Here is a 20500-nt window from a genome sequence, read left to right on the forward strand (position 1 = left end):
AAATATAAAATAAGTTTGTATATAATACAATGCCAAAAAGACATTATATAAAATAAGTGGTCAGAAAGTAAGGAGAAACAGAGCTGTCAGGATTTACTGAGGAAGGCTGTAAGGGAAGATGTGGCAACTAGAAAAGGACTCATCAGCTATAAATAAATCATGTGAAAGGAGAGTGGTAGTCCAGGTAATTGACTTGATGAGGCCCACAGCAAAACTGCATGGAATATGTCACAGAAAAATACAATAGACCAAGGACAGTTAGATTTAGGTATTGATAATCATGAATTAGAATAATCATGGACATATTCTTGATGCCAAAGAAAGAATCCGTGAACTCAAGATCAGGAAGATTTTCATTAAATCATGGAACCAACTTTTTTTTTTTTAGTATCACAATTAGATGTTTAAGTCCACAACAAAAAATTGAGAGAAACAAAAGTGCTTCAAGGTGTTCCCTAAGAGAGATGTAACACTCCAAGAGTCAACCTAGAATATAGATTCAGATTTCTCTGGGACTCCTCCCTAGCTGCCCTTCAGATAAATGCCACAAAAAGCATTTTGACAGAAAAACTTTTCTCATTATAGCTATACCATATTTGAAACAAATACATTTCCATAAAACATTTTGTAATGAACCCACTGTTTCAATATCATGATAACATGCCTGTATGTTTATGTTCATTCTCAGCTAATGCATTTGTCTGCCATTAGGAAAGCATGAATAGAATGTTATATATGATGTGTATTATATGTACATTTTAATTGGACCACTTTGTAAAAATGTTTTAACTTATCAGTAAAACTTTCCAACCTGGCAAATTATACCACACATCCAAACTAGAGGGAAAAAAAAAAACCTGTCTCCTATAATGTTTGAGGAGAATGCTCACTAGAACTAAAACTCCAAAAGAGACTGGAAATCCCATCGGTTTCATAGTTCTAACTAACTGAGAATCTCTGAGGTCACACATCTGGAATGAATTCCAAGTGATTCATCCCATGTAAAGTGGAGATTTAGCAATGAGATTTATAACATCAAATGGAAACTATACACAAAAGTTAATATTGCTGTAAACAATTCTAGTCTGAAATTGTTCAACATACATCCTTGAAACTGAGTTTGTAGTTTTTGTACCAAATGGGTGATGGGTAGTAAGGAGGGCACTTATGATGAGCACTGGGTATTATATGTAAGTGATGATTCACTAAATTCTACCCCTGAAACCAATTTCACCATATACGTTAGCTAACTAGAATTTAAACAAAAACTTGAAATTAAAAAAATCAAAGCAAAACTAAAAGCATGTTAATACCAATTTATCAAAACAGTACCAGATTTTCTGAATTATTTTCAATTATAAATTAGACAATTTGGCACAATAGTTGTCAAGTGTTTAAAAAATTTTATTGGGATTTTTTGGTCATAGTTTCATTTCATTAGCAGCAAAACATCTCTACCAAACCACTCTTAAATTCATTTTTCTTAATGTTCCAGATAACTCTGCTGTCACCATGGCAGTCTTATTCTTTTTTGTGTGGATTACATATATATTACCTTCTTCTTCCTATATTTAAAATCTCAGTTAATGGCTGTGACCCAATCACTTCTGTCATCTGGATTAGAAATTTCATTCTTAACCTTTCTCTTCCTCATCTCTTCATTTAAATGGTCACCAAGTACCAGATTGAGGGTATCTGACTATGACATTTGCCATACAATTGATCAATCACACTGCTTGATTTGTCTGACCAGGCTAATAAGGTTTGTGTATCTTTCTCCTACATAGTTCTATGTACTTTTCCCCCCAAAGCTACACAATTGAAAAGGTAATGACTTTCTCAAGTAGATTTAACACTAGACCTTCAAAATTCTGATATCTTTTTGCCTTTAATATTCGAATAGAATGGCTTTAGCCCCACTTTATGTATTTCTTAGCCATTTAATTATAAAAAAGAAATGCTCAGGGTTCCTGCAAGATGGCAAACTCCTACAATTTATTGGTTCCCTGCCCCAACCAACTGTTGATGCCACAGAAATAAAGTGCATCTGAAGAAATAAAGGAAAGCCTGTGAGGAGCCCCTGTAGAGCCTGGGAGCAATTACAAACTTGGGTGTAGCATAGGGGACAAACAATTGCTTGGGCAGAAAGCTTAGCATACAATGTAGATATAGGTTCAGGGAAATTTTTCTAGTTTTTTTTTTTTTTTGTTGTTGTTGTTGTTGTTGTTTTTTACTTGCTGCCACCTTAACCTACCTGTTGTCACACTGGGATAGAAAAACCACAGTATCAGCCGAACACCACAGGGGAAACATTAAAATAGTCCTTTGGGGGTGCCTGGGTGGCTCAGTTGGTTAAACATCTGCCTTTGGCTCAGATCATGATTTCAGGGTCCTGGGATTGAGCCCTGAGTCAGGCTCCCTGCTCAGCAGGGAAACTGCTTCTCCCTCTCCTCCTTCTCCCTCCAATCCTGCTCACACTTTGTCTCTCTCAAGCAAATAATTTTTAAAAATAGAAGAACAAGACAAGAACAGCGGATAACAGTTGCAAGTGAACTAAAATTCCTCTGCCTCTCCCCCTCCGGACCATAAAGGAAATATCGATGGAAGTCAAAAGAGAAAAATCTTCTATAGAAAGCAGTATAATAATAATCATAAAAAAAGAGAGTAGGAGGAAGTTTTGAGGTGATGAATATGTTTATGGCATAGGCTATGATAATGGTTTCTTGAACGTATACTTATTTCCAAACTCATGTTGTGTATATATATATATTTTTATGTTGTATATATTAAATGTGTACGTCTTTTTACATAGCAATCATATCTCAATAAGGTAATTTTTAGAAAGAAGAACAATAAAAAGAAAAAGAAGAAAGCAATAATCCAAGCCATCTGAAGAAATAAGTCAAGTTTAAAGGAAAAATAATCAGCTTGACTGATTCACCAGCTACATTATAAAGATAATGATATGGAATTGTTTCCTCAAAATGTTTAAAGAAAATAATTTTAATCCTAAAAGTGTATATTTAGTCAAACTATCATTTAAATGTAAGATTGAAATCAAGATAATCTCATACATACCAGGCCTCAAGACATTTTTTACACAAGGCTTTTTGGAAGCTTTCTTGGAAGTATTCCAAAAAGAAGAGAAATAAATTATGAAGCATAAGGCACTATAAGATATTTGGAAAATAGATGAATAATAATTTAATAAAGTTTAGAGTTTTTTAAGAGACAAAAACATGAAAGCATATTTAAAACAATATAGAACCAAAACTCTGGGTACCACCACCACAGAAGTGGAATGGGAAAAGTTACAGAGAACAATAGAAGAGGTAAGTATGCTAAAGGACTATACATCCTGGAAAAAGAGTCATATGGATATTGATAATTTCAAGTCTTTGAAAAGACAAAGTAAAAATAAAATGGATCTAGGGATGCCTAGGTGGCTCAGCGGTTGAGCATCTGCCTTTGGCTTAGGGTGTGATCACGGGTCCAGGGATTGAGTCCCACATCAGGCTCCCTGCGATGAGCCTGCTTTTCCTCTGCCTCTGTCTCTCATGAATAAATAAATAAATAATCTTAAAAAAATAAAAATAAAAAAAACTGGACCTTAATATATTAGGCATAATCACTAGAAAATAAAAATAAAATGGAGGATTTCAAATCAGCAAAAGGAGATTAAATCTATCCAATGGAACACAAGGAAGAAGCAAAAAAGAAACCTATTAATAACGCAAATAGGAAAAAAAACATGTCAGAAAGGTGTTCTAATGGAATAAAAATACAAATGTAAATAAGGTTAACCTCACAAACCAAAAGAGAGATTATCAGACTACATTTTATTATATATTTATCAATATGTTGTCATCAAATGCCATTTTCATTTTTTTAATTTAAAGTTAGTTAACATGTGGTGTATTATTAGTTTCAGAGGTAGAATATAGTGATTCACCAATTGTATATATAACACCCAGTGCTCATTACATGAAGTGCCTTAATGCCCATCCGAATTCATCCATCCACTCACCTCACTTCCAGCAATCCTCAGTTTGTTTTCTGTAGTTAAGAGTCTCCTATGGTTTGCCTCTGAACTGGGGTCTGCAGGGAGAGGCCGCTGCCAAAAAGGCCTGGTCAAATCCTCAGGTGTACAAGGACATCAAGATCGGGAACAAGCCGGCGGCCGCATCCACATGCTGCTGCGTTTAGACGTTGTTGCCCTGACAGCAGGCCTGCTCTCCATGGCCAGCTCTGGCCCCAACACCAATGGCTCCCAGTTCTTCCTGACGTGTGACAAGATGGATTGGCTGGATGGCAAGCACGTGGTGTTCGGGGAGGTCACGGAAGGTCTGGATGTCCTGCGGCAGATCGAGGCCTAGGGCAGCAAGGACAGGAAGCCGCAGCAGAAGGTGATCATCGCAGACTGCGGGGAGTACGTGTTGAGTAAATCAGATCACCAAGCAGCGCGCAGAGCATGATCCTACCTAAACTACCCGTAGCGTCTACCTGGGTATTTTTATATCTGTTTTTATCCTATTTTATTTTTCCCTCCCTTCCCCTATGTTCATCTGTTTTGTTTTTTAAATTCCACAATGACTGAAATCATATGGTATTTGTCCTTCTCTGGCTGACTTATTTTACTTAGCACAATACCCTCTAGTTCCATCCATGTCATTGTAAATGGCAAGATTTCATTATTTTTTGATGGCTAATATTCCATTATTTATATATCATATATAAAATGATCTCCTTTATATCCATTCATCTGTCAATGGACATCTGGGCTTTTTCCATAGTGTGGACATTGCTGCTATAAATATTGGGGTGCATTGCTCCTTTGAATCACTGTGTTTGTATTCTTTGGATAAATACCTATTAGTTGCAATTGCTGGGTGATAGAATAGCTCTATATTCACGTTTTGGGGAACCTCCATAGTGTTTTTCAGAGTGACTGCACCAGCTTGCATTTCAACCAACAAGAGGGTTTATTTTTCTTCATATCCTCACCAACATCTATCATTTGCTGAGTTGTTAATTTTAGCCATTCTGATCAGTGTGAGGTGGTATCTTACTGTGGTTTTGATTTGTATTTCCCTAATGATGAGTGATGTGTAGCATTTTTTATGTGTCTGTTGGCCATTTGTATGTTTTCTTTGAAAAAATGTCTGTTCACATCTTCTGCCCATTTCTTGACTGAATTTTTTATTTTGGGGGTGTTGATTTTGGTAAGTTCTTTATAGATTTTGGGTACTAGCCCTTTATCTGTCATTTGCAAACACCTTCTCCCATTTGTGGGTTGCCTTTTAGTTTTGTTGACTGTCTCCTTTGCTGTGCAAAACCTTTTACCCTGATGAAGTCTCAATAGTTCATTTTTGCTTTTCTTTCCCTTATCTCTGGAGACATGTCTAGCAAGAATTTGCTGTGGCCAAGGTCAAGGAGGTTGTTGCCTATGTTCTCCTCTAGGACTTTGATGGATTCCAGTCTCACATTTAGGTCTTTCATGCTAGCTAATCAGATCCAACAGTACATTAAAAGGATTATTCATCATGATCAAGAGGGATCTATTTCTGGGATGCAAGGGCGGTTCAACATTCACAAATCAATCAACATGATACATCACATTAATAAAAGAAAGGATAAGAGCCATATGATCCTCTTAATAGATGTAGAAAAAGCATTTGACAAAATATAGCACCCTTTCTTGATAAGAACACTCAACAAAGTAGGGATAGAGGGAACATATCTCAACATCTTAACAGCCATATACAAAAGACCCACAGCAAACATCATCCTCAGTGAAGGAAACCTGAGAGCTTTTCCCCTAAGGTCAGGAACATGATAGGGATGTCTACTCTCACCACTGTTGTTCAACATAGTACTTGGAAGTCCTATCCCCAGCAATCAGAGAAAGGCATCTAAATTGGCCAAGAGGAAATCAAACTTTCACTCTTTGCAGACAAAATGATACTCTATGTAGAAAACCTGAAAGACCACCAAAAAATTGCTAGAACTCATACAGCAATTCAGCAAAGTTGCAGGATATAAAGTGAATGCACAGAAGTCTGTTGCATTTCTATACACCAACAATGAAGCAATAGGAAGAGAAATCAAGGAATTAATCCTATTTACAATTGCACCAAAAATCATAAGATAGTTAGGAATAAACCTAACCAAAGAGGTAAAAGATCTGTACTCTCAAAACTACAGAACACCTATGAAAGTAATTGAAGATGATACAAAGAAATGGAAAACATTCCATGTTCATGGTTTGGAAGAACAAATATTGAAATGTCTCTGCTACCCAGAGAAATCTACACATTCAATGCAAACCCTATCAAAATAACACCAGGATTTTTCACAGAGCTGGAACAAACAATTCTAAAATTTGTATGAAACCAGAAAAGACCCCAAATAGCCAAAGTAATGTTGAAAAAGAAAACCAAAGCTGGAGGCATCAAAATTCCAAGCTTACAGCTGTATTATAAAGCTGTAATCATCAAGACAGTATGGTCCTGGCACAAAAGCAAACATATAGGTCAATGGAACAGAATAGAGAACTCAGAAATGGACCCACAACTATACGTATGGTAAACTAATCTTTAACAAAGCAGGAAAGAATATCCAATGGAAAATGACAGTATCTTCAACAAATGGTATTGGGAAAATTAGACAGCCATATGCAAAAAAATGAAACTGGACCAATTACTTACACTTTACACAAAAACAGATATCATTTTTTTTAAAGAATGCAAAAAGCTAAAGATGAGGAGACCTTTTTAAAACATATCAGGTAAGTCTAAACTAAAAGCAACAACAGCAATTTTAATGTAAGACAAAATTTAAACCAAAACAAAAATTATTATGAGAGATGAAAGAAATATTATGTATTAATAAAAGGAAAAAAGAGATCAAGAATATACATTGATCATGAACACAAATATGTCTAATAAAAAAAGCTTCAAACATATATAGAAAATACTGACAGAGCTACTGGTACAAATGGATAATTTAAATATGTTTATAATTTTGACATCGCCCTGTAAATAAACTCATAAAATAAACAATAAAAGCAATTAGTAAAGGTATAGAAGTTGTGAATAACTCATAATGGACCCAAATCAATATATTTACAAAGGATTAATATTCAATGAGCAGTATATTAGTCAGTTCAAGCTGCCATAACAAAATGCCACACCGGATGTTTTAAATACCAGCCATTTATTTTCAAATAGTTTTGGAAGCTAGAAGTCCATGATTAAGGTACCAGCAAATTTGATTTCTGATAAAATCTCTTATTAGTTTATAGACAACTACCTTCTTGGTGTGTCTTCACATAGCCTTTCTTCTGTGCATATGAGGACGATGGAGAAAGAGCACATGAGAGCAAGTTCCGGTACCTCTTCATCTTATTAGAACGCTGGTCCTATTGGATTAGGGCCCACTTGATATCAATTAACTTTAATTACCGGGATCCCTAGGTGGCGCAGTGGTTTAGCGCCTGCCTTTGGCCCAGGGCGCGATCCTGGAGACCCAGAATTGAATCCCACGTCGGGCTCCCGGTGCATGGAGCCTGCTTCTCCTTCTGCCTATGTCTCTGCCTCTCTCTCTCTCTCTCTCTGTGTGTGACTATCATAAATAAATAAAAAAAAAAAATTAAAAAAAAAAAAAAGTTGGTTCTTTGAAAAAGTAGGACAGACCTCTGTTAAGATATATCAAGAAAAAGTAAAATGATACATGTGAACAAATACAGAATGGAAAAAGGGATATAACTACAAATACAATGGCAATTAAAATAACAATGTAATAATGTATAATAATTTCTATAACGTTTCTTATGCTAATTTTATGGCCCTTAGTATATTAAAGGCAAATAAATTTTGCAACCTAAACACAATGAATAAATTTATGAAAAATTTAAAATACCAAACTTCATACAAGAAGAAAGAGAAAGTGTGAATATAGGGTAATAACCATTAAAGACATTTACACAGTAATAAAATACTCCTTACACAAAAATCAAAATCCCCAAACCTAGATAGTTTCATAAGTGAATTTTTACAAAACTTTGAAAAAGTAAATAATTCTCAGGAAAGCTCTCCCATTCACACAATGAGGCTGGTATATCCTTATTTCAAGTTAGGATAAGCATTAGAAGAGAAAATTCTAAGACATGCTCCCTTATCAATGTACATGAGAAAATCTGAAATCTCCATTAGCTAAATAAATCCAATAATGGTTTTAAAATACCTTGTTCAAATAGGGTTTATACCAGAGTAAAAGGGTATTTGAACATCAGAAAAGTCTTCAATATAATTCACTATAATAATGAATAGAAAAGGAAAAAAATAGACAATTACCTATAGGAGAGAAAAACAAAAAAACATTAATGGTTAAATATATATTTCAAATAAAAATTCTTAGAAAGATATGAAAAAAAGAGCTCTTCCTTAACTTGATGAAACCCATACTAAAAAGAAAATCCTACATTATGTATTATATTCTGTAGTAAGCTTTCATACACATTCCTAATTAAGCTCAAAAATAAGACATGTCTACCATAGGCAATGCTTATTAACATGGTTTCAGAACTCTTAGTCAATATGGAAAACATAAAAAATAAGTAAGGCATGATCTGCAAATGACATTTATTTACATTTCTATGTAAATGATCTTATTTATAGAAAACCCAGCAGAATCAAGAGACATTTAGAACAAGTTAAAATGTTCATTAAGGCTACCAGAAACAAAGTCAACTTACAAAAAATTCTTTTTATACAAAAAAATAACAGAAAATTGGTAATATATAGTATTTTAAAAGAAAACTATTAAAAACTATATTTTAAATATTAACCTAAAAATATTATCAATTATTCTTCAGTGAAGCTGTTAAAAATATTAACATAAAAATAATATACAAGATCTTTAAAATAAAGATTTTAAACTGTTGAAAGATGTAGAAAGTACCTAAATAAATGGATGTATGTAATGTATATGGGCAAGACAACTTTGGAGAAAAGATAACGATTCATAAAAATTCCAGCTGTTTTTTTTTTTTTTTTAAGATCAGGTACAATGAAAAATTCATGAGGGAAAACAAAGATTCATAAGTAGCTAAGCTAATTTCCTAAAATAATAGTAAAAAAGAGGTCTTGCCATATAAGTATTAGACATATTACATATTACATATTACAAAGCCACATGCTAGAAACAGAAAAGTAGGTCAATTATCAAAAAATTATCAAGGGTCCAGAAATAGAGCCATGTATAGAAATAGAGAATGAAACTTGATCAAGATAGTATCACAAAACAGCAGAGAAAGGATAAACTATTTAGTAAATGGTACAGGGAATATTGGCTCACTGTATGAAGAAAAATAACATGAACCTTTATCTTAAACTATAAACAAGAATGTTCTCCACATATGTTAAAGACATAAATGCATGAAGTTAAACTTTATGGAAAAGAAATTTATAGACTATATCTTTATGACTCAACTGGTATGTAAAAATCTTTCTTAAAAATCCAAGAAACGTATGATCACTATGTCAAAACTTCATGGAATTGTAAAACCCTACATTAATAAAGAAGACAGATCTCAAATCAAAAGTCTAACATTACACTTAAAGAAACTAGAAAAAGGAGATGAAAACTAAGCCAAAAGTTAGCAGAAGGAAGGAAATAATAAAGATTAGAGCAGAGATAAATGAAATAGAGAATAGAAAAAACAAGATGAAAATCAAAGAATATAACAGTTAGTTTTTTGAAATAATCAACAAAATTGACCACCAGTTGGTTAGATCAACTTAAAAAGAGAGAGAGAGAGAGAGAGATGAGATTCAAAGAACTAAAATCAGAAATTAAAGAGGGGACATTACAATCGATGTAACAGAAATACAAAGGATCACAAGAAACTACTTTGAACAATTATATACCAAAGAACTGTATAACCTAGAGGAAATGAATATATTTCTTAAACATAAAAACAAAAATAACCAAATCATGAAGAAATTAAAAAAACTAAAATCTATAACTAATAAGGAGATAGAAATTGTTCTGAAAAGCCCAGGTTCTGATGACTTCATTGGAGAATTCTTACCAAATACTTGAAGAAAAATAAGTAAAGAAAAATTAACTTAAAGCAAACCAGATAAGGGGCTATATCAAACTTTAAAAATTTCTGCACAACAAAGAAAACAATCAACAAAGTAAAAAGGCAAGTGAGAGAAGAGGAGGAGATATTTCAAATAATATATCTCGTAAGGGATTAATGTTCAAAATACATGAGGAGGGATCCCTGGGTGGTGCAGCGGTTTGGCGCCTGCCTTTGGCCCAGGGCACGATCCTGGAGACCCGGGATCGAATCCCACGTCGGGCTCCCGGTGCATGGAGCCTGCTTCTCCCTCTGCCTGTGTCTCTGCCTCTCTCTCTCTCTCTCTCTCTCTCTCTCTCTGTGACTATCATAAATAAATAAAAATTTAAAAAAATACATGAGGAACTCAAAAACTCAATAGCAATAACAAAAGCAGATAACCCGTGTTTGAGATGGGCAAAAAACTTGAGCATACAATTCTCCAACAAGATATATAAATGGCCAACAAGCATATGAAAAGATGCTCAAGATCACAAATCATTAGAGAATACAAGTCAAAACCATAATAAGAAAACACTTCACACCCATGAGGATGGCCACCATCAAAGAATAGAAAATAACAAATGTTGGTTTGGATGCAGAGAATTTGGAACCCTTGTACACTGTTGGTGAGAATGAAAAATGTACAGCTGCTATGGAAAACAGTATGGTGCTTCTTCAAAAAATTAAAATAGGGCGGGGCAGGAGGGCAAAAAAAATTAAAATATAATTACCATGTGATCCAACAATCCCATTTGGGGTATATATCAAAAAAAATCAAAGCAGAATATTGAAGAGATATTTCCATATCCAGGTATATTACATTATGCACAATAACCAAGAGGTAAAAACAACTCAAATGTCCATCAACAGATGAATGAATAAAGAAAACATGGTATTAAATTGAATATTACACAGCCTTAAAAGAGAAGATCTTGTCACGTGCTATAACATGGATGAAACTTAAGAGCATTATACTACCTGAAACAAAAGGAAAAATACTATACAGTTCCACTCATATAAAATATTTAAAGTAGTCAAAATCATGGAAACATAAAGCAGAAAAGGGACTGCCAAGGGCTAGCGAGATGGAATATGGGGAATTAGTGTTTAATGGACATAATGTTTTAGTTCTGTAAGATGAAAAATATCTGGAGATCTATTGTACAGTAACATGAATATATTCATCACTATTAAACAGTATGCTTAAAAATGTTTAAGATGGTAAGTTTGTTATTGATTATAACTGTAACTAACTAGACCCCAAGACCTGACCTTTATTGCCCACCTCCCGCTTATACTTATTGACCTGTGTCCCACATTTTTCCTTAAGCTCTTCTTTCCAGTTTATCTCTTAACTCAGGCAAATAGAAACTGAAACCACCCAGAGTGGTAGCCATTGCCCTGGCAAGACTCCCAGCCAGCCCAGACCACCCATGCCAGTTTGAGATTAACCTCTGACTCACGCCTATGCAGATGGACTATGGAGTGATCTCCAGAGTGACCGATGACAACCTTTACATCTTGATGATACTAAAATTTACCCCCAAGGAAGAGCCACAGCCTCATTTACATAACATACAATGGATTTATAGGCATCTTCCAAGATGCCTACTTCTACATATGATGACAAGGCTTCCCTATTGAAATATTTAATCTAACCCTAAATAAAAGGAATGCATTCACCCTTGCTGGGGAATCATGGCTTGGAAGTTACTCCCTGTGATCTTATTTGCTGCAAGTAAGTTTTCTTTGGGCAACAATTCAACCTGGTACAGTTTCTGATTCACCAAGGACCAAACTCACATTTGTTCAATTACATAACCACAACTAAAAATAAAATAATTTTAAAAAGCTTTGTGGAACTAACTAGATCAAAATTAAAGAGTTTAGTTCAGGGACACCTGGGTGGCTCAGTGGTTGAGTGTCTGCCTTCAGCCCAGAGCATGATCCCGCAGTCCCGGGATCCAGTCCCACATCAGGCTCCCTGCATGGAGCCTGCTTCTCCCTCTGCCTATGTCTCTCTCTGCCTCTCTCTATGTCTCTCATTAACAAATAATTTTTTTAAAAAAACTTAAAAAAAAGATTTCAGTTCAATAAAAATCAACTTGAAGTCAACAGAGTAAAGAAGATGTTTGCAATTTTGAAAAACCACAAAGGATCACTATTTAAAATACACAAAGAACCTTTGCAAATCAAAAAGACAAAGACAGGAAGTCCAATGAAAAACAAAGATATGCATAAACAATTGCAGAATACGAAGCCATAATTCCATAAGCCTAAGGGTGCATGAAGTGAGACTTTAACTTATTAATACTTCTTCATAATCAAAGATATGTGACTAAGCAATTAGGTACCATTTTACAGTATCAGAATGGCTAAAATTAGAAAATTTGGGGGCATGTGGGTGGCTCAATTGGTTAAAGCATCCAACTCTTGGGTTTGGCTCAAATTATAATCTCAGGGTCATAGGACTGAGCCTCACATAAGGCTCCATGCTCAGCGCAGTCCGCTTGTCCCTCTCCCTCTGCTTCTCCCCCTGCTTGTGTACTCTCTTTCTCTCTCTCTCTCTACCTCTCTCAAATAAATAAAATCTTTTTTTTTTTAAAGAAAGTGTTGATGAAGCCAACCGAGGAAACAAACACTTGCATATTCTACAACCATTCTTGAGAGTAACCTGGAAGAACATACTAAAATTACTTAATGGAATTATATAGGCATAAACTCTGAATGCAGCAACCTTATTTTGTGATATATATCCAAAAAACAAGAACAAAAACCCCTCTTGATCAGCTCACTACAGGAGCAGACAGGGTATTCACCAAACTTCGTATAAACAGTTAAGTGTGGTAAATACATACAATGAAATACCTTGTAGGGATTAGAAACAACAAAATATATATACATACAACAATACAAAAAGATCTTTAAAATATAATGTTTAACAAGACAAGAAACAACAAATGTTGGCAAGGATGTGGAGAAAGGGGATGATGATTCCCATTATCTTACACTGTTGATGGGAATGCAAGCTGCTGCAGCCACTCTGGAAAACACTATGGAATTTCCTCAAGAACTTAAAAATAGAGCTATCCTACAATGCAGTAACTGTACGACTAGGTATTCTCCTACCCACTACTAGGTATTTACCCCAATAATACAAATGTAGTGTTCCGAAGGGGCACCAGCACCCCAGTGTTCATATCAGCAATGTCCACAGTTTGGGTATCAAACTGTGCAAAGAGCTGAGATATCCATTGACAAATGAATGGATAAAGAAGATTACACACACACACACACACACACACACACACACACACACAGGGATGCTACTCTGCCCCGGGTGGCTCAGTGGTTTAGCGCCACCTTCAGCCCAGGGTGTGATCCTGGAGACCCGGGATGGAGTCCTACTTTGGGCTCCCTGCACAGAGCCTGCTTCTCCCTCTGCCTCTCTCTCTCTCTCTCTCTCTCATGAATAAACAAATAAAGTCTTTTTAAAAAAAGGAATTTGAATGAGAGTAGTTTAGTTGGAAAGCATAAGCAACACTGGTAAAGAATGAAAAATTAGTATCAAGAGAAGAATGCATCCCATAAAGGCTCCACTATTATGACACCAAGATTCCACAGTGAGCAATTAAAGCTTAATCCCAGAATAAAACTCTGAGAATTTATGTAAAAAATAGACCTGAAAATTGTCCAGCTCTAGGAAAGAGGGAGCTCAGATTTTCATATGCCCACTTATGAGAGTCACTAATTGAGAGCCACCCTTTAGAAATTGATCATTCATTGGCATTTCCAGTCTGTCTTGTGTATAGGCAGCTCTCTACAGTTGCAGAAAAAAAGAGCCTTAGTCACAGATGCAAATACTAGCAGTCATAAATGAGCAGGATTTCCCAGAGATATGGATGGGGACCTGAGTATATCTACTATAGCCCATCCCTTGCACTAATCAGATGTACTTTACCCTCGTGTTAATTTAGTTAGTACTTCAAATTGGTACCCAGTCACAATTTTGATTTAAAAAGAAAAGAACTTCTAGCTTAATATTGGTATAAGCTACTGTCTTGGCTGGCTATTGCAGTTGGTCCCAAGGCCACAACTGATATTCAGCATCCCCCTTTTCCAAAACACATTTTAGACTTTTCTCACTCTTGAAATAGCATTTCTACTCTTCCAAGCTGGCTGCTCAGTGGGGTAACCTATACCTTCACACCTGAGAAATCTGCACCTCTGGTTATTTGGCTTTGTCAGGATACTGTTCCTGTAATTTCCTATTTATGATAATCATCGGGTTTGAAGGCAAATCAAAGTAAATCTAGACATACTTCTCACTGTCCCCATTACGTAGTAGCAATCCTACCTCCTCAAAATAAACAAGATCAATCACTTCTGTCAATATACTAACCCTTCAATCACTCTGGCAACAAACTAACCCTTCTAGTCTAATTATATGAGGAACCCAAAATGACTAGGTAGTTGCTCTAACTTGAAGATTAGTGGAATGTTACTTTGTTCCTGGAAACCCGGACCTCAAATCCTACAAATATTAAAGTTGTAGGAATAGAAAACATACTTTCTCCCAAGTGGGTCACTTGTAGCAAATGGCTTAAGGGCAGCTTCTGCTTCCATGCCTTGGATCCATGTGTTCAATCTAAAGGAGATATGTAGCAGTATGTACTGATTCAAGGAATACATCTTTAAAGATAGCATCCAACGACTCCAAGCAGATGCCTTTGTTTTACTTTTAAGTGGCCTTTTCAACATTCAAATTGGGAGCTTCTGGGTGATAGAGAGCAAGTGCAGTAGATCCCACACACATATACTTACTCTTTACCATAAATCAGTCCGTTTCAAAAAAAATTATAAGACATACTATAACTCTAAGTCAGACACTTTGACCCCTCAGATGATGGTGCTGACTGAAGCACTGGGGCAGAGAAAGCAGACTAATAACTGGAATATGTAACAATCCAGTAAGGATAAATGGCTGCCTCCCCTAGCATTGGTGTCTTCAAAGTATAGGACCATACAAATAGCTCAACATCAGTTTCTACTGCTGACACACACATTGAACATTCCACATTAGTGATACCCAGATTAACCTTAATAAAAAGCCTTTGCTGTTGGGCCCATGCATCACCTGCATTCCTACCACAAGACTACTCCATTCATGGGTCCAGTGTGCACATGCTGGGATAGCCAAGAGAGGCTCACTAACTTCTCCTAAAAAAATCATCCTTTTCTTCTATTCAGTGTCTTCCCTGATGTGGACGACTTCTGGTAAATAGTGCCGTTATATAAAAATCCAATACTTTGTGCCTATTCCTATTCATCAATCCACATTCTTCTTTCCTAAATCTCTTTTTAACTGATCTTCTAATCTCACTCCTTCCAAATCCCTAACCACCTAGCCTTTCAAGTGCTGTGCATTTTCTTCAGTGTTAGGAAACGGAAACGTATGATGGCTTTTTTTTTTTTTAACTTGGTGGAGATATCTTGTCATACCCAGACCACAAAATCTCTACAACTTTCAACAATGTCAGAGGCCCTTAAATTTTTATAAAATTTGTCTCCCCTCACCCTGGCATGTGTCTTACCAAAGCACCTAGAATATTTACGGCCTCTCTGATTAACATGATGTCATTAAAAGGGCAGACCAATACGAGTTTTCTGCAAAAGGTTCAGATAATCAAGTTGCCTTTATATTATGTTGTTAGTGAGAGTAGAACGGCAAACATAACTTTGAACAAGTCCATGAATGCATACTTTTATCTCTTCCGAATGAATGTGAACTGCCTCTGACCCATTTTGCTGGCATGGAATGCAAAGAACATATTCTCCAGATCACACCAAATATAAGAGACTGTATTGATCTGTTCTAGTGAAGATACACATCCATCACAGAGCTGTAATTGAGTATGTTACTTGGTTACATTTTCAGAGGTCCACATTGTCTGCTCTGATCCATCTATTGTTTTTCTTCCAGAAGCAAGACTAGTGATGATGGCCACTTGAAACATACTTTAGGAGTGCTTTTTATCTCTGATATTCCATCTGGGATTATTTTTTCTGATTTTTTGTCTTGGTTGGGAAGAAGGTGAGGAAAGTTCAAGGGCTTCCACTTGGCCTTTCCTACCATGGTTGCTTTCATTCTACAGATCAGGTAATCAATGCACAGTTCTACAAGCTACTAAATATCTTCATCATAAGTATGAGCCGAAGGAATAGAAAATGACCACAGAAGTCTTTGTACTCTCTAATAGGTGGACTCAAGCCAGGACTCAACTTATGATTTCATTTATGAGTTTGCATTAGTTTACTAGAGTTGTCATAACAAAGTACCACAAACTCGGTAGCTTAAACTACAGAAATGTATTGTTCTCATAGTTCTGAAGGCTAGAAATCCATGATCAAGGTGTCAGCAGGTTTGGTTCCTTCTGAGGGCTATGAAGAAAAGATCTGTTCCAAACCTCTTTCCTTGGCTTGCAGACATCCATCTTCTTCTCCCTGTCTGACTCTGTGTCCAAAATTCCCTTTTTATAAAGATACCGGTCATAATGCATTAGGATTTACCCTAATGACTGTATTTTAACTCAACAACCTCTGTAAAGGCTCTATCACCAAATAAGGTCACAATCTAAAGTACAGAGGGTTAGGACTCCAACATATCTTTTTTGTAGGACACAGTTCAACCCAAAACAGACCTGAACTCCATACATGCCCTCTTTAAGAGGGTATCAGTGTCAGTCCAGACACTGTATCCACCAGCTCTGGAAATATATGGTTATTTCCTTTTTCCTAGTACATAATTGCTCCAGTAAATGGCTATAGATCTCTTTAGGAAAAGACTTGGGAAATCATTACTGTCTGTGCTTCTTGAGGTACTACAAAGTTCTTTATTAAGACACCTCATCATTCCCTTCAATCAATGCTGAGAGAACAGCTTCGGATCTGGAAACTGGATAAGGGATCATTATTTTGTTTGTTTGTTTGTTTGTTTGTTTGTTGTTGGCAGCTGATATGACCATTTAGAATACCTGTTCCTGATCTTTTATGTAGAGGTATAACAATAACCTCATGGGTGCCCCTCTATCTTGTCCCTACTAAAAATATTGAGAATTAAAGTGTTTTACTTCTTTGTAGAAAGAAAAAAACTATGAGGAGTAGTTTGAACAGTGGTTTCCTCCTTCTTTCTGTCCTATAGCTAATGATATGGATCAAGCATCTTTTTATGCCTTGGCAAATTGCCATACTACTTCTTAAGCTTGAATCAGCTTCTAGCATCTTATCCTTTCCACTTTTAATGTGGTGAATTATCTCTGAGAATTCCATGATTGTAAAGCTTTCCATTAGCATCACTTTCTCTGAGATAGTTTCATCATTTTGTCATGACCATTTTTCTCATTATGTCGGTAAAGTTGCCTTCACTAAGCTCCTCTGATTGCATATCTGGAATCTCTCTCTTTTTTTTAATTAAGTTTTTTACTTAATTCCATTTTGGTTAACTTACAGCATTATTCATTTCAGGTATACAATATAAAGTGGCTCAACAATTCTATACATTGCCCAGTACTCATCATGACGTGTTTGGAATCTCTTAAATAGCAGCAGTGTCAATAATCTCATAGCTATTTCTTCCATAACCCCACTTATATTCAATTAGAATTTCACTTCTTCAATTATCACTTTAGTTTCTTTACTTTGCAGTGGTCAATTCTCTCCTTCAATTGTCCATTTTTATAAAATGTTACATGGCTTTCTCATTGGGAGATACACAACTATACATTTGCCATCTGTGCATAAACTGAATAACTGATTACTTTATAGATTTTGAAGAGAAAATGACACATTCCTTGATCATGATGTGCATCTGTTATTTACGAAGTGCTCTGTGTGGCTTTATTGAAGAGCCAGAAAGGTTTGTACTTTATGCAATTACTCCCAGTTAATATATCTTGATAATTTAAATTTGAACTGTGTGGTTGGAGCACTGGTATTTAACAGAACTGTGATAAGTGAAACTCATGCATATCAGAACCATGTTAAAGCAAGGAATATAAATCCATTCTAATATGCCCACCTTTCTAAGTCTCTTGACTCCTCCTCAGTACTTTGCCAAGGCACTTCCAGAATCTCTATCATTGAAACAGAATATTATAACTGATTCCTGTTGCCCTCGCCAGGATGCTAAATATTGAGCCACATAAGAACGTTCTTATCAGTAAACTCTCCCTTATCCAGACATATTTTGTAATTCCTAGTGCAGCACTTTCAAGATTGATCTCTAGGCACACTTTCCTGATAGCATAATTTTAGCCAGGTCCTACAACTCATCTGGTTAATAGTACCTTTCTTTCCAGTCAGACATAGTACTTCGCCAGTTAGGCCATGATGAGGTTGAGCCTAGTTTTTGGCTTACATACTTTAGGGACAGTTGGAGCAAACTTTGAGGTAAATATATCTGCAAGCATATTATCTTGCAAAACATCTGCCTCAGGTGATGGTGACTCTCCATGATGTCCAGATAAGGTGGAATTGGGAGTAGAAGTAACTGCTTTCCTCTTATAAAAGAATAGTAACTTCTGCAGGGCCAAGAGTTGGAGGATATCTGGAAGAGAAATTCAGTAAGTCCAAGAAGTCATGAAGGTCTTAAAGAAGTTCAATATTCTCAAGCCAATCCATTTTAGATATCAGGGTACCACTCTTTTTGGTAGAGAAAATAAAGAAAAAGACTTGCCAGAGTTGTTATTCAGCCTTCTTTGTAATTCTAGTATAAAAGAATCAGAATTCTGGGCCTAATTTTCAATACAGTCTATCCTCTAAGCTTTAGAAAATGAGAGCTGCCTTAGATACTGTCAAAGAGATTTTCTGACTTTGACTCAATACCCATGGTTCAGGACTGGCTAGTTTGAGTACATGGTTTTCTTTTTTCAGCACATCAATGCCCATTTAACAGCAAGTGACTAAATCCATAGTCCTAGTTGTTACCATTACCACCATCTCTCAAATTCCAGAGATACTGCATAAGACAGTGAGTGCATCACCCTATACCTCATCCCACCCCAATGCCCAACAATAAGAGTCTTAGTGATTATAATGCTACAACATGCCAGAGTTTAAGTCCACCCCCCCCAAAAAACTAGCAATGGAGTCTTTTATGTAATCAAAATGTCAAGAGATCCTACTCTAGAATCTACCTTGAAGATCTGCCTTGTAGAATAATTTCTGGTATAAATTTCATTATTTTGGGATTCTCTACAATCCATAAGCAGACCCAAAGAAAATAACCAAATGCAAATATTTATGCAGGAGTTGCAGTAAATGAGGGCAGGGGGAAGATGTGAGAAAGGGAAAATGAAACAGTCAATGAAGAGTGCATTACCAAACTAAATAACACAGTGGGTAAATGGAGCTTAATCCTTTGGGGAATATCTGGAAAATGATATAAAATACATGCATCAGAATTATCCTACCTGAAGGACAAAGAGGCTGAAATATTTACATACCTATTTCCCTCATTAGTTGAAAGCAGCTCCTAGGAGTTGTTAATTCCTCAGCATGTTCAACCTGCCATGCTCACAAGGAAAAAGCTTTCTGTAGCATGGAGAGCCCTCATCTAATATTGGCAGTTGAAGTCAGCCAGAAAATACAGTACTGAAAAGGCCTCCAGAATCTAAGCAAGGCAATACAGCATCTGCTATCCTAGGCATCCCTGATCCCCAGAGCAAAACTGCATATTTTGAATCTTGGTGCTGAGTAAAATTGAAAAATAGTCCCACCATGAATCAGGATCTAGAGAAGTCCCTGGATTACCAGATCATCAAAAAAGGAGTAGCATTATGTGGGTGTTACGGCCTGAATTATATTGCCTCCAAATTACATGTTGAAGTCCTAACCCCCAGTCCCTCAGAATGTGACTATACTTGGAAATAGGGCCTTTAAAAAGGTGATTAGGTTAAAATAAAGTCATCAATCCAATCTGATGTCCTTACAAGAAGAGGAAATTTGGACACACAAAGAAACACCAGGGGCACAGGTGCACAGAGAAAAGACAATGAGAAACACAATGTGAAGGCAGTTAAATGCAAGCCAAGAAGGGACATCTCAAAAGAATCTGAATCTGACAATACCTTGATCTTGGACTTTTAGCCTCAAGAACTATGAGAAAAATATATTTGTATTGTTTAAATCACCCAATTGGGGGTACTTTTTTTGGCAGGCATACCAAATTAATATAGCTAGGATGGTTCACTGATTCAGGGACATCATCACTATGGGAGCAGAACCATAGGAAAAGGATCCTTCTGTAGGCCAACTCTATCCTAGATCAAGCAATTCCTCTACTCTAAGTGCAATGCAGAATTTTTCCTGATG

General features: G+C 36.0%; 1 protein-coding gene across 1 annotated transcript in view; it reads right to left on the bottom strand.

The window, feature by feature from the left end:
- Window positions 1–20500, bottom strand: part of LOC140616562 (uncharacterized) — a 417503-nt gene that overhangs the window by 310763 nt on the left and 86240 nt on the right. Inside the window, exon 2 of the mRNA XM_072797182.1 lies at window positions 4028–4420. Within this exon, the coding sequence (XP_072653283.1) occupies window positions 4203–4420 (218 nt within the window). The 3' untranslated portion in view covers window positions 4028–4202. The remainder of the gene's footprint in view (window positions 1–4027; window positions 4421–20500) is intronic.

Source organism: Canis lupus, chromosome 24 (genome assembly GCF_048164855.1).
Source record: "Canis lupus baileyi chromosome 24, mCanLup2.hap1, whole genome shotgun sequence".
In the NCBI taxonomy this organism is placed as follows: domain Eukaryota; kingdom Metazoa; phylum Chordata; class Mammalia; order Carnivora; family Canidae; genus Canis; species Canis lupus.